The 12,651-nt window shown below is 54.3% G+C and overlaps 2 protein-coding genes across 4 annotated transcripts; one reads left to right on the top strand and one right to left on the bottom strand.

The window, feature by feature from the left end:
• The first annotated feature begins 1,495 nt into the window (after positions 1–1,495).
• On the top strand, positions 1,496–6,012 carry TNNC2 (troponin C2, fast skeletal type). Of its 2 annotated transcripts, XM_008521661.2 has the most exons (7): positions 1,496–3,215; positions 3,452–3,550; positions 4,687–4,738; positions 4,879–5,022; positions 5,114–5,228; positions 5,384–5,520; positions 5,834–6,012. In XM_008521661.2, exons 2-7 carry the CDS (start codon positions 3,521–3,523, stop codon positions 5,863–5,865), a joined length of 510 nt encoding a protein of 169 aa, XP_008519883.1. In that variant the 5' UTR covers positions 1,496–3,215; positions 3,452–3,520; the 3' UTR covers positions 5,866–6,012. The 2 variants fall into 2 exon arrangements, with proteins under 2 accessions (XP_008519883.1, XP_008519884.1); XM_008521662.2 differs by lacking the exon at positions 3,452–3,550 and having other exon boundaries at positions 2,538–3,215.
• A 2,827-nt stretch (positions 6,013–8,839) lies between these two features.
• Positions 8,840–12,211, bottom strand: UBE2C (ubiquitin conjugating enzyme E2 C). Of its 2 annotated transcripts, none has more exons than XM_008521664.2 (6): positions 11,936–12,211; positions 11,353–11,380; positions 10,544–10,630; positions 9,728–9,932; positions 9,564–9,623; positions 8,840–9,081 (listed from the first exon to the last, which is right to left on the bottom strand). In XM_008521664.2, exons 1-6 carry the CDS (start codon positions 12,034–12,036, stop codon positions 9,023–9,025), a joined length of 540 nt encoding a protein of 179 aa, XP_008519886.1. In that variant the 5' UTR covers positions 12,037–12,211; the 3' UTR covers positions 8,840–9,022. The 2 variants fall into 2 exon arrangements, with proteins under 2 accessions (XP_008519886.1, XP_070444536.1); XM_070588435.1 differs by lacking the exon at positions 11,936–12,211 and adding an exon at positions 11,530–11,661.
• Between the last annotated feature and the right edge of the window lie 440 nt (positions 12,212–12,651).

Genomic DNA, 12,651 nt, shown 5'->3' with positions numbered 1-12,651 from the left:
GGTCGCATCGCACGCTCACAACAGCCCTGGAAGGAGGGTGTCGTTGAACAATAATGATCCATTTTCAAGATGAAAAAACAGGCCTATTGACTTTTGCAAAATCCACAGCTAGGAAATAGGGGAGCTGAGATTTAAGGCCAGATCTGTAATTTTAAAGCTCTAACTACTCTTCATTCAGCTTACCAGCAGGGTGTTGGGGCAAAAGAGAAACACTCCATTCATTCATTCATTCATTCAACATTCACTCAAACACTAGCTGAATATTAACTTGTCCTTTGGCATATGCCTCACAAGTCTGGGTACAAAGCAGATGTTCCTAAAACCATGGGTTGTCACAGCATAAGGGTCTCTCAGAAGTCTGGTCTCACACTTCCATTTTACAGATGGGTAGCCTGAGGCTCAGTCAGGGGAAGAGGCTTACCCTAGCTCATACAAACAGGGCCAGAACTAGGAGATCTCCTGATGTCTTGTATTTTCCACTACTCTTAGACTTTGTCTGGATATCTCCCTACAGCCTCCCTGAGAGATGGTCATCAAATTCCTGCTTGCATACATTCAGTGACAGGGAGCTCATTACCTCATGAGGATGCCTGTTCCCATTATTGTTCAACCATGACTGTTAGGAAGTTCCTCCTTATACTGAACCAGATGCCATTCAGTTCAGTGATTCTTACAAGAACACCATATTTATTGGACACTTACTAGCTAAGTGCTGAGTGCTGGGTGCTGTGGAATTCAGTGGTAAACAGGATATGGTCTCTGGTCTGTGAAACTCAGAACAAATCAAGATCATGTGGCATGCTTAGTGCTATGGTTGAGGAAACTACTGGAGACCACCTCAGACTCCTTTGGTCTGGGTGTAGGGGAGGAGGATCCTGGAGGAAGTGTTGTTAAATCTGAGAAAGGGGGGCCAGCCCCAGGACCGAGTGGTTAAGTTTTCACGCTCTGCTTCCGTGGCCCAGTGGCCCAGTTCGCTGGTTCGGATCTTGGGTGTGGACCTACATACCGCTCATCAAGCAATGCTGTGGTGGCATCCCACATAGAAGAACTAGAATGACCTACAACGAGGATACACAACTATGTGCCGGGGCTTTGGGGAGAAAAAAAAAAAAGAGGAAGATTGGCAACAGATGTTAGCTCAGGGCCAATCTTCCTCACCAAAAAGCATACCTAAACCCACCCCCCCCCCCCCAAAACTGAGAAAGCTGATAGGGAAGTAGGCAGGTGAAGAGAGGGAAGATGGGAGTTCCTGGCGGCTACAAAGGGTGGTGTTTGGAGCTGTATTTTAGTCCAACCAGAGCAAAGCAGCATGCAACGGGGAAAGGAAAGGGGAGTGGGACTAGAGGAGTCAGTGGGATGGACCTTGTGTGGCCACTCTAAGTCTGGACCTTGAATAAATGAAAGAACGAATGATGGCTGAGAGTTCTACACTCTCTGTTCCAAAGAGATCAAGTGGTTCCAATGTTTGTGTCCAAATTGGAATCCCCTGGGTGTCGCCGCGCCTTGGCCCTCCACCCGGCTGGAGGAGGCCTTATTTAGCCTGGCCGGGCTCCACTGAGCTTTCCTTGGGAATGTCTATATATAGAGGAAGAGGGCAGCCCAGTTGCCACTGTCCATCTGCCTTCCTTGGTGTCCAGCCCCCTTTCACTGGCCCCAGACTCTGTCCTCAGTCATCTTGGTGCTCTTACTGTTGACTTAGCCGATGTCCATGAATGTTGCCTACTTCCCCAACACCCAGCCTGGACCCTGTGGACTCTCAGGCTGGGCTCCCTTTAGACTTGACTTGATCTTCCCACCCCTTCACTGTCCCGATGGCAGCTGAGCTCCTCCAGACTTCTTCACCAAGCTCTAACAAGGAGCTAGCTGCCCCTTCCTTCTCAGAGAACCTTCACCTGGTCTCTCCTCCCCGCAAAAGCGAATCCCAAACACCTGTTCCCTGGAGAAGTTAAGCAGCTTGTGAGAAGAATATGCTTGCTTTCTTTTTCTTTTTTTTTTTTTTGGTGAGGAAGATTGGCCCTAATATCTGTTGCCAATCTTCCCTTTTTGGCTTGAGGAAGATGGTTGCTGAGCTAACATCCGTGCCAGTCTTCCTTTATTTTGTATGCAGGATTCCACTACGGCTTGGCTTGATGAGCGGTGTGTGTAGGTCTGTGCCCAGGATGTGAACCCACAAACCCTGGGCCTCTGAAGTGGAGCACACGAAGCGGACCGGCCACTGGGCTGGCCCCATGAATCTGCTTTCAATGTTTATTTCTCCTCGAAATGCACACCCTGTCTCCTGGACCCCTTCAAACACTTCTCCTTCTGGACAAGTCCCCTGAGGGCTGTCTGTTCCAAATTCCCCTCAGTCAGGATTAATAAGAATCGTCAACACAACTATAGATCTTTATGATTTACAAATCTCCCCAGGAAAAAGGGAATAATAATAGTTGCTACCTCATAGGATGAATCCTAGATGAGATCATGTGGTTAAAATGCTTAGCACAGTGTGTGGCACGTCATAGAGCTTCAATAACTGTGGCTGTCTCTTTCCCCTCCTCCTGTCCACTGCCTCTTACCATAGTCCCAAGACAGGACATTCCACTTGCCAAGCACCAACCCTATGTAGCTGGTACAAGATAGGTGACTTACACCTGGGCTCCGCTGACCACAGTTTCTCAGTGAGGGAGGTTATGACTATCCCCATCTCACAGATAAGGAGACTGAAGCTCAGAGTGACATTGCCACCTGCCCAAGGTTGCACAGCTTGCAGAGACAGGACTTGGATCTTGGGTTTTGGCACTTGGATCTTTGGGTTAGGCTTGTGCTCTTCCCTTTCCACTATGCTGCCTCATTTTTCTCTATTCTGATTGTCCTGACCCATCTGGGAGCAAGTGTGCTTCCTGGCGGGGGGTGGGGGGGCCTCGCTAAGGAGGTGGAGCAGCGCAGGTTCTCCTCACAAGAATCTGGGACGTCAAGGCCTGCCACCTGCTCAGAGGTTTCAATTTCTCTGCAAGGGCCCTTGGCTAAATTAGGTAATAGGCTAGGACTCTGGGAGGGGGCTTGCTGACCCCAGGATCTGATTGGCCAGGGTATCCAGTCCTGGGGAGCAGGGAGGTGGGAAGAGAGGGTGTCCCTACAAATCCCAGGGGCTGGAGCGAGCCAAGGCATCTTTGGGTGCTGGAGTGCAGAGGAGGTGACCTGCAGCAGAGGAGTCCCTGGGACTAGCAACCATGGTAAGGACAAGAAGGGACTTCATTCCTTTGCTCGTTGCAATACTTCTGGGCCTCTTTCAGGCCATATCTGGGAGTGCTGTGGGGCAGTAACTTGGGCATTTGAAGATGGAACATGAAGGTTCCTGCAACCCAGGTGTCTTGGAGGAAGCCTGGGAAGAAGGCCTTGACCTTCTCTTGGAAGGGGAGGGCTGGGATGTTCCAGGCATTGATCCTCAAGGCTTGCCGATTCCCTGCAGACCTTCTGAGACTTCCAGCAATGTCCATCATAGAACTGTGAGGGGCTCTTAGCTTGTGTCTTCCTTAGCATGGTGGAGATGGCGACCCCAAGGAACAGAGTGAGTCACCCAGCAAACCAGTGGGAGGGATGGGCTAGAAGCCTGGCCAGACCTTCCTACTGCCAGTGAGAGAAGAATGGCTTCTCTGGAAGATGGGAGGCCTGCAGAGCCTCGAGCTAGCTCAGGTGCAGGGCCCCAAGAGCTCCGAGGGTGATGAGAAGGGGCAGAAGATGAGAGACCAGAGTTAGAGAGACTCCAGCCTCCCAGAGAGGGGTTCTGATTTGGGGCTGTCATTTTCCTCTGAGATTCCCCTCCCCACTTCACTTCAAGGAGTAACTAGATCCCGGAGGCCAGCTGCTGTTGCCCATGCCGGACTAAAAATAGCCTGCCCTCCTGGCACAGGCAAGGAGTGGGGGAGGAGGGGTGGAGGGAGGAGGACAAGGAGGAGGACCAGTGGCCAGCTGGCTGAAGCACTCCTTGGAGGCCTCAGCCCTTCCTTACCACTGGCTTCAGTCCAAAGCCCCCTACCCACATGGCTTGGCTTGGTTGGAACTGGAAACCCCCATAGAAATCTTATTTTCATCCCCATAAGGCCTCTATCACCTTCTGCCCAGCATGAGCGATGTTTACTCCAATGACTGAATCATTAGGAGGAAGCTTAAAACCTCTGTCCCTGCAAGTTCTCGGATGGGAGGGATGACGTGCCTGACTCTTCTTGAGGGTCCCAGTGCCCAGACTATGGCTTGACACTTAGTAGGTGTGCAATAACTTTGTGTTGCATTATTATTTGAGGACAAACGTTTATTGAGCACCTATTAAAAGAGCACCATTAGGAACCAGGAGAACTGCAAAGTCACGCTGGAATGGTGCTGGCACTTTATAGAGCCTGTTCACATCCCTGATTTCCTCTCATCCCTGAGAAGCTGCTGCTAAGAGATGATGTACATTAAGTGACTTGCCCAAGGTTACTGGGGGTTCCTGACTTGACCGATTGGCAAGTGAGAGGTCTTAGGCGTAATCTGTGTTTCCTAATTCTTCAAAATCGGGGTGCTGTGGGGCACACAGAAGGTGTGGCAAGGTGGAGTGGTTCTTCGGAGGACCACAGGGCACTCCCAGAAGTAGGGATGGAGAGAACAGGGTTAAGACAAGAATGCTCTGCGGCTGCCCCTTCTGCTTTCTGACTCTGTCTTCTACAGACAGACCAGCAGGCTGAGGCCCGGTCCTACCTCAGCGAGGAGATGATCGCTGGTGAGTGGGGGCAGGCGGGCTGGATGTGGGCAGCTGTGTGCTGGGGAATGTCTGGGGTCTGAGCAGGGTGGGAGGGTAGATGTGAGGCTGACAGTCAGCCAGGCTCACCTCAGCTCTCTGCCCTCCTTTGCCTCTCTCAGAGTTCAAGGCCGCCTTTGACATGTTTGACGCTGATGGTGGTGGGGACATCAGCGTCAAGGAGTTGGGCACGGTGATGAGGATGCTGGGCCAGACACCCACCAAGGAGGAGCTGGACGCCATCATCGAGGAGGTGGATGAGGACGGTGAGCGAGGAGCCCTCGAGGGAGAGGTGGGATGATGGCCGGGAGAGGCGGCCGTCCAGGGCGCAGGCTCACTCACCACTGCTCCCCTCAGGCAGCGGCACCATCGACTTCGAGGAGTTCTTGGTCATGATGGTGCGCCAGATGAAAGAGGACGCGAAGGGGAAGAGCGAGGAGGAGCTGGCCGAGTGTTTCCGCATCTTCGACAGGTGCATGCGGGGGGTCTGGGAGCCAGGGAAGGCGCCGAGTAGTCCGAGTCTGGCCGGCAGGGCCCGAACGTTCTTTCCGGGTGGGGGTGCACAAGAGGGCGTCGGGCGTGGACAGGGCACCTCACCCCTGCCTGCCCGGTCCATCCGCCCCGAAGGAACGCAGACGGCTACATCGATGCCGAGGAGCTGGCTGAGATCTTCAGGGCTTCCGGGGAGCACGTGACAGACGAGGAGCTCGAATCCCTGATGAAAGATGGAGACAAGAACAACGATGGCCGCATTGACTTCGACGGTGAGGGCCGCGGGAGCATGGGGAGCGGGGACCAAGTCACGCGGGAGCGCCCAGGACGTGGCACTCGTGCCGCCGGCACCCACGCCGGTGTCCTTAGCCTTGCGGGCCGGGCTGGACCAAGTTCCTCCCCACGTCCCGCGGGGGAGCAGGCAGCTCCTGTTGTGTAATTTATCACTTAGTGACAAAAGACCACCTTTGCGTGGCTGGAGCCCGGGCCAGGTCTCACTCGCCCCTGCGCTGCGCCCCTGGCACAGGCCTCCGCGTCCGTTCCGAGAGACCCCCCTGACCGTCTCTCCACCCCCCCTCCCCGCAGAGTTCCTGAAGATGATGGAGGGCGTGCAGTAAGAAGCCGGCCCTCGCCTCCGCCAGACTGCGCGTCTTCCTGGCGTGAGTGGCGCTGCCCCGCCGGCTCCCATTCTCCACCTCGGGAGGGGGGCGCGACCCCTTCTGGGTCTGTGTCTAGAAGGAATAAAAGCAAACATTGCAAAGCGACTGGCCTGAGTGAGGGGAGCCCCGAGGGAGCAGGTCTCAGGGGTCGCCTGGCTGGGCCGCCGTCCAGGGCGCCAGCCCTGCTGGCGCCACTAGAGCGCCCCCCGCCTCCTCCAAGGAAAGGCGACCTGAGCAGCGGGTTGCGAAAGGGCGCCGGGTCCCAGGAGCCGGACCCCGCGATCACCGAGTGCCAGGCGGCGCTCGACGCACTCGGCTGGTTCGCGGTGGGCTGCCGGCAGCTGGCGCTGGGCGTGGGCACCTCGGCCGACCGGCTGCGGTGGCGCCTGGCGCTGGAGGAGGGAGGCCGCGCGGGGCTTCGAACCGAGGCAGGGTGAATCGGCGGCTCGCGGAGGGTGCCTGGGACGGCGGGTAGGGTCAGGGGGCGGCAGGAGGCTGGAACCCGGGGGAGGTAGGGGTAAGGCCTCTTCCCTGCCCCACGGTCCGTGCTTTCTGGAGCCTTTGGGTCTTGTCCGCTGGCTACCAGGCTGGGGATGGAGGGAGTGGGTCCATCTACCCCAGGCAGTATTATTCCTGCTTGACCTATTCTACTTGGTCTGTTCTTCTGAGAACGTATAGGTGCTCCGTACTCGCGATGGGGGGGAGGGTTGGGGCACACAGCCCGAAAGGAGGTTCTGACCTCATGGACCCTGGATCAACGCCTGGTTGCCCTGTCTTCAGTCCAATGCGCTCAACAGAGGGCCATCAGCATGATCTAAGAGGAAATCTGACCTGGCCACTCCTCTGTTGAAAGTCCTTCAAGGCTCCCTATTGCATTTAGAATCAAATCCAAATTCCTTTTCCTCCCTTTCTCACTCGCTTCCCACAATTCCCAGCCACCCATCCCCTCCCAGCCTCCAGTCACATTGGGCAATCTGTCATTCCTGCTCTTTATGTGGGGTGCGCTTTCAAGCCTTTGGGCCTTTGCACATGCTGTTCTCCCTCCTTCCAATGCCCTTTCTCTTCTGATAAGCCTGGCAAATCCTTCAACCCAGCTCACATACCATCTCCAAGACACCAGGCGCCAGCATAGATACCGTCTTCTCCTCCTGTGATCCTTGCCCCCAGTGGCTGCACTCCTGGCTCCCGTGGCTCTTTGTACACAACTCAGTTATAGCAGGTGTCAGATCAAAGCTAACTAAGTGCAGCGGTGGCTTAGCTTCGGAGTCGGGCTCCTGAGTTTGAATCCTCACTGCTGGTGACAAACCACTCAGTTTCCTAATCTGTAAAATGGGGGTGGTGATAGTACTCACCTCACAGGGTTGTGAGAAAGAGTTAATGTGTGCAAAGTGCTTAGAACAGAGCCAGGCACATAGTCAGCATTTAATAAATGCTATCAGCATCATTATCATCATCTTGAAACATTGACCTCTACTGTTCCTCATTGGGACAGCCCTTCCTCTCCAACGCCTTCATGATCTCTTCTTCCTTCCTTGTCCCATTCATGTTTCCCAGACTGTATTTCCAGCCAGACTCGGTGCTGGAGTTTAGTAATCATCACTGTTGAGTGCCCACTGTGTGCTGTGCCCCATGTCATGCAGGCATTGTCTCATTCATTCACACGACCCCAGGGGCAGACGCTGTCATTGTCTCCATCTTACAGTCGAGGACACTAAGGTATAGTGAGGTGAAGCGCCCAGGCACACAGACAAAAACCTAGATGATATCGCTCTGTGGTGGAGACAGGAGCAAGGCTCTTAACTGTGAAACCATCTACCTGTTGACGGTTCTACCTGGATGTCCTGAGTGCTTCAAAATAACCTTGCCCTGAACTCATAACTCCCCTCCCCTCCATCATGTTCTCCTGTGTCCCTGTCTTAGGGATGGTACCCTAAGGGATGGGGCCCAAGTCAGGAATTCTGGAGCTCATTTTCCCCCTCTAATTTACGTCCTGTGCCCTGCTGCTTTCTTCCTATCTCCTTACCATTGCATCCCTCCTCTCCATGCCCACTCAGTGTCATAACCTGGGCAGCCAGCATTGCTCACCAGGCTGTTAACAGTTAACCTCCTCTCTGCACACCTGGTGCTGTTTGTCCACCTTGGAGATCTTCCTGCAGGACCTGAGCTGGGCCCATCACCTCAGCCTGCTCTTCCCCTGGCTGGGACCCAGCTGGTCAGTCCAGGGGTTTCCTCCCAGGGTCCCAAAGGTTGGGGCTAGTGGAAAGATGGTTCCAGGGGCTGGGGGCCTGGGCCAGTGGGTGCAGCAACTGGAGGAATTGCTGGTGGAGATGGACCAGGAGGTGAACGTGCCCTCTTGGAGTGTGGAGCCATCTATGGGGGACCTTGGACAAATGAGTCAAGAGCTCAGCCCTGAGGGATCCAACAAGGAAGGGGCTTTCCCTGGCTGTCTCCTCAGACCCTGGGCCTGCTGTAGGGGAATCTGTGCCTTCTTTCCCCTTTTTCAGGGCCAGAACATCTACTGTCAGAAAGTAGATGGCTGGTCCTCCCCTTCCTAACCTCCTCATCCCGACCTCCCTCCCCCACCAACTCTCTCTCTTTCCACATCCATAGTGGTTTCAGCCTAAGGTCTGGTTCAGCCTCATCTGCAACACAGCTGGGGCAGCTCCAATATTCACTAACATTCCTGGTGCATGTCACAACTCCACAGAAATAGGCATTATGGTGACACCTATCTTACGGACAAGGAAACAGATGCAGAGTCATAAAATAACTAAGGTCACAAGGGAACAAATTCTAGTCACCTCACTGGCTCGGCCCTACAGCCTATCAGCTGCTTCTCCTCCCTGGGCAAGAGCCCAGATGCTAAGCGTGGCACTTCCAACCCTAGGGCAACTACAAGGCGACACCTTGTAAAAAACCAAACCAAACCAAATGCATTTATTTACTATATTCATCACAAGGGCTCAACCAGAGACTTAACTTAAAAAACAGAAACAAAACAAAAATGACACCACAGCTTAAGATACAGGGTTGTATACAGAAATCAGGGAAATGACAGACAGACATCTAAGGAAAAAATAAAAAGACCACACAAGGAGAAGCTGGGCAGCCCGGGTCAGGGCTCTTGGCTGGAGACTTGCTTTGAGTAGGTTTCTTGCAGGTACTTCTTAAAGGCTGGAAGAGAACAGGCAACTCTTGGTGAGCGATGGGGACAGGAGTTAAAGTGGGCAGGAGGGCAGCTTGACCAGGGGAGGAGAAGTTTGGGGGAGAGGGGCGGGGCAGAGGAGTTCCAGCACAACAGACTCCCCCTCTGCTGCTCACCGGGTCAGGTCTCCCGGACGGGCCCTGCTTCCAGTGAGACTGGGAAGACTTAGTGGCAAGTCATTTGCACAAGTCTTTTCGACGTGTACTTAAAAAGCCTCTCAACCTACAGTAATGCTTTCCACATTACGGTTAATTTTCTGATTTTATAGCAAACAAGCAGACCAGAAACACCAGGGCAGAGGCAGAACTGCGTTACCTGGCTTGACAACCCCCCAACCCCCCAAACCCAGCCCTCAGGACACACTCCCAAGTCACCCGGATCCTTTTGTTAGAGGGCGCCTTTGAAGGTTGGGGAGGGATCACCCTGTGCCAGAGAAGGACAAAGGACCCACCTGTGGGGTTTTTCCAGAGCTCAGCAGCATGTGTGTTCAAAGGGCTATCAATGTTGGGTTCTGTGGGGAGAGAAAAGGAAAATGGTCAGGGCGTAGAAGAGGCTGGCCCGGGGAGTCCTGACAGGTTCCCAGGTTGCAGAGGAGGGGCCGGTCTCAGAAGTTACCTCCTAGTAGGCTCTGGATGGAGAGCAGGATGGTCCTGACATCATACAGGGCGGACCACTTGTCCTTCAGGATGTCTAGGCAGATGTTACCCTGGGTGTCCACGTTGGGGTGGTAGCAGGGCGTGAGGAACTTCACCGTGGGCGCGTTGTACGGGTAGCCGCTGGGGAACTCCAGGGAGAGCTTATACCTCAGGTCTTCGTACACCTGGTGTTGGAGAAGCAGAGGCGGGGAGTAAGCTTCCCCACCCTGAGCCTCATATCCCAACCCAAGCCCCACATATGGGGCTTGCCAGGACCTTTGCGTTTGTCTGGGACTTGACAGAAGACAAAGTCTTCCACTGGTTTTCGTGCTTTCTCTCTTATCTGGGAGACATCAGTGATCCTTTGGTCTAAGGGTTGTAAATTGGCACCCTGAGGGCTCCCACAGCTGTGTTTTAGTCCAATTAAATTATTAGTTGCCAACACGTAAAAATTAGGAGATTTTGGACTTGGATCTAGATTTCTGTCTTATCTTAAAGTAGATGTGTGGCAACGGGAAGCTACCGTCTTGCGACTTGCGCCCTTCCATTGGCCAAAGTTCTCAGTTGTCCTCCATTCTTTTCCTTGCTCTCTGCCCACTGTAGGCAGCTAAGATGGAGAGCCCTGCTTTAAACCCACCCTCTTATTGAACAGAGGGAGAGGCCAAGGCTATAGGCTCAGAGCAGAACAGACACAGGGGAGTGTCCTGCCAGGCTAAAGACTTGAAGCAGACCTGGCACTTGGATCTCACCTCCTACCTCTCCCCAGACCCAGCAAAGTCACCACCACTACACTTACCGTGCCAGCTGCTCCATGGATGGTCCCCACCCATTTGAAAAGGTTGTCTGATTCAGGGAAGGCAGAAATTCCTTTGTCTCCAGACATCTGGGGAGGAAACAACACTTGCTGGGCTGCAGAGTACACTTTTGGGAATAGCAAAGGGGGTCAATGGGTGAACCCCTTTCCCTTAATCTCATCATATTTTGATTCAAAATAAAGCAACCAGACCAAATTGATAGGCTTCTCTGAGGACGTGATTAGATTCTCGGGGCTGAATATGCCCCTCTGGGAGGAGTATTGGGATTATGTACCCATAATCTTGTTGGTTGCTGGGAATTCAATTCAGCATGCTATTGAGTGTCTGTTATGTACAAAACCCAGACACTATTCACAGACTAGGGAGATACGCAACATACAATACGGGCACTGAAGGACTTGAGTTGAATATTCAGGGTTAATGTAGACAAGGTCATCTAGGAAGGAACCATTCCAAGGTATGACAGGACTAAGGGTGGAGAGTTGGATGTGGGTAAATCTTAGGGCAGGGAAGTAGGGCCAGGCAGGACAGGGGACGGCCTGTATGGCTTCTGGGAATTGTATTTTAGAGAAAACTTCATTGTGGAGAGATGGGGTTGGGAGTAGGGACTGCTGGAAGAAAAGGTGTAGGTGAGTGTATTAACTTCATCCTAGAAGAGAGAAAACTGGACTCATCTTTTTACCTCCATGTCTAGCAAAGAGCCTGATGGAAGAAAAGAGGCTACTGATAAATGAGTGGAAGGTAGGAGGGTGGACCAAATGGCTGGGGATCTGGACAGGTAGTCACTCACCATGAGAGTCATCAGCTCCTGCTGTAGCCTGCAAAAAGAGCATTCGGGGTCACCTAGGAGTCTGGATGGGCCAGGCCTCCAGCGGGGGCATCTCCTCCCACCCTAATCTCTCTGCAGCAACTGTCATGGGGGCACTCCCTACCCTGAGAGGTCAGATTCAGCTGCGGACACACTCACCCCCATTTCCATAGGAGGGTCTTAGTGAGTCCTCACCCTCCCTAATTCCAGGCTCCCGTAGGACAGTTCTGGCGTGTTCTTAACCCCTACTGCTCCTCCGGCGTCTGTCTCGGTGCCGGATCTTAATTCCTCCCCTCCTCCACCCCCCGCCCCGCCCCGCCCAGCCACCAAGGGTCCTCGGTGCATCTTCATCTTCGCTCAGACGCGAAGGATCCTGGCAACATGACAACCCCTTCTTTCCTCCGTCGGGAGGGTCTCTAAAGAGCGCCCCAAGCGCCTGGCGTGTCCCTCCACCTTCTAGATCTCACTCGCTCCAGCAGGAGGTAGCGGTCCCGGAAGTCTTCGCTCTCGGCCCCACAGCCCAGGGCGTACCAGGCCCGGAGGGTGTGACCTCCGCCCCACTCACCTCTTGCCCACGGGGCCACGGGCGGCACCCCCGCTGGGCTCGGCTCCTTTACGGGCGGCGGCGACGCTGGCGGCGGCTGGATCGCGGTTCTGGGAGGCCATCGGGCAGAGCAGGCAGGGAGACAGGAACTCGGAGAACACGACTGCAACTGCAGGGCTGCGGGCCCGGCCGCCCGCGTTTGAATTGTAACTCTCCGGCAGCGCTGGCCAATCAGAGGGCCGCTTGGGTTTGATCCAGCCAATGGGGCGCGCCAGAGCGCCCTGTCACCGCGCAACTGCTAGACCCACCCACCAGCGCATCGCTATTGGGCGACGGGATTCTGCTTCTGAGGGGCGATTGGCAGGAGAGGCCGCCATTAACCAACCAGTCTGTAGCGGATTGGTGGCCTTTGGAAAACGCCGACCATTAAAGGGCTAAGAAAAAGTCCACGTGGGATGAGCCCCATTAGGTCAAACGCTCGAGTACTGCCGGGAATACGTAGCCGGGAATACAAGGCACGCCCAGACAGGATCCCTACTCCAAGGGGAATCGCCCAGCACTGGTACTCTTCCCTCAGAGAGGAAACCTCTGGTCCTCCCCCTGTTATATCCTGGGCATCTTTCTTGGGGCCCTAAGTGTCTGAAAATTCACGCGAGGGGAAAAACTAGAGGCTGATGGCCAGAGCAGGAGACCCCCTACTGGAAAACAGCTCCACGTGCTGCCTCTCCAACGGTCTG

This window comes from Equus przewalskii, chromosome 21 (assembly GCF_037783145.1).
Source record: "Equus przewalskii isolate Varuska chromosome 21, EquPr2, whole genome shotgun sequence".
Lineage (NCBI taxonomy): Eukaryota > Metazoa > Chordata > Mammalia > Perissodactyla > Equidae > Equus > Equus przewalskii.
The sequence above is the reverse complement of the archived record's forward strand: the minus strand, read 5'-3'. Positions and strand labels throughout refer to the sequence as shown.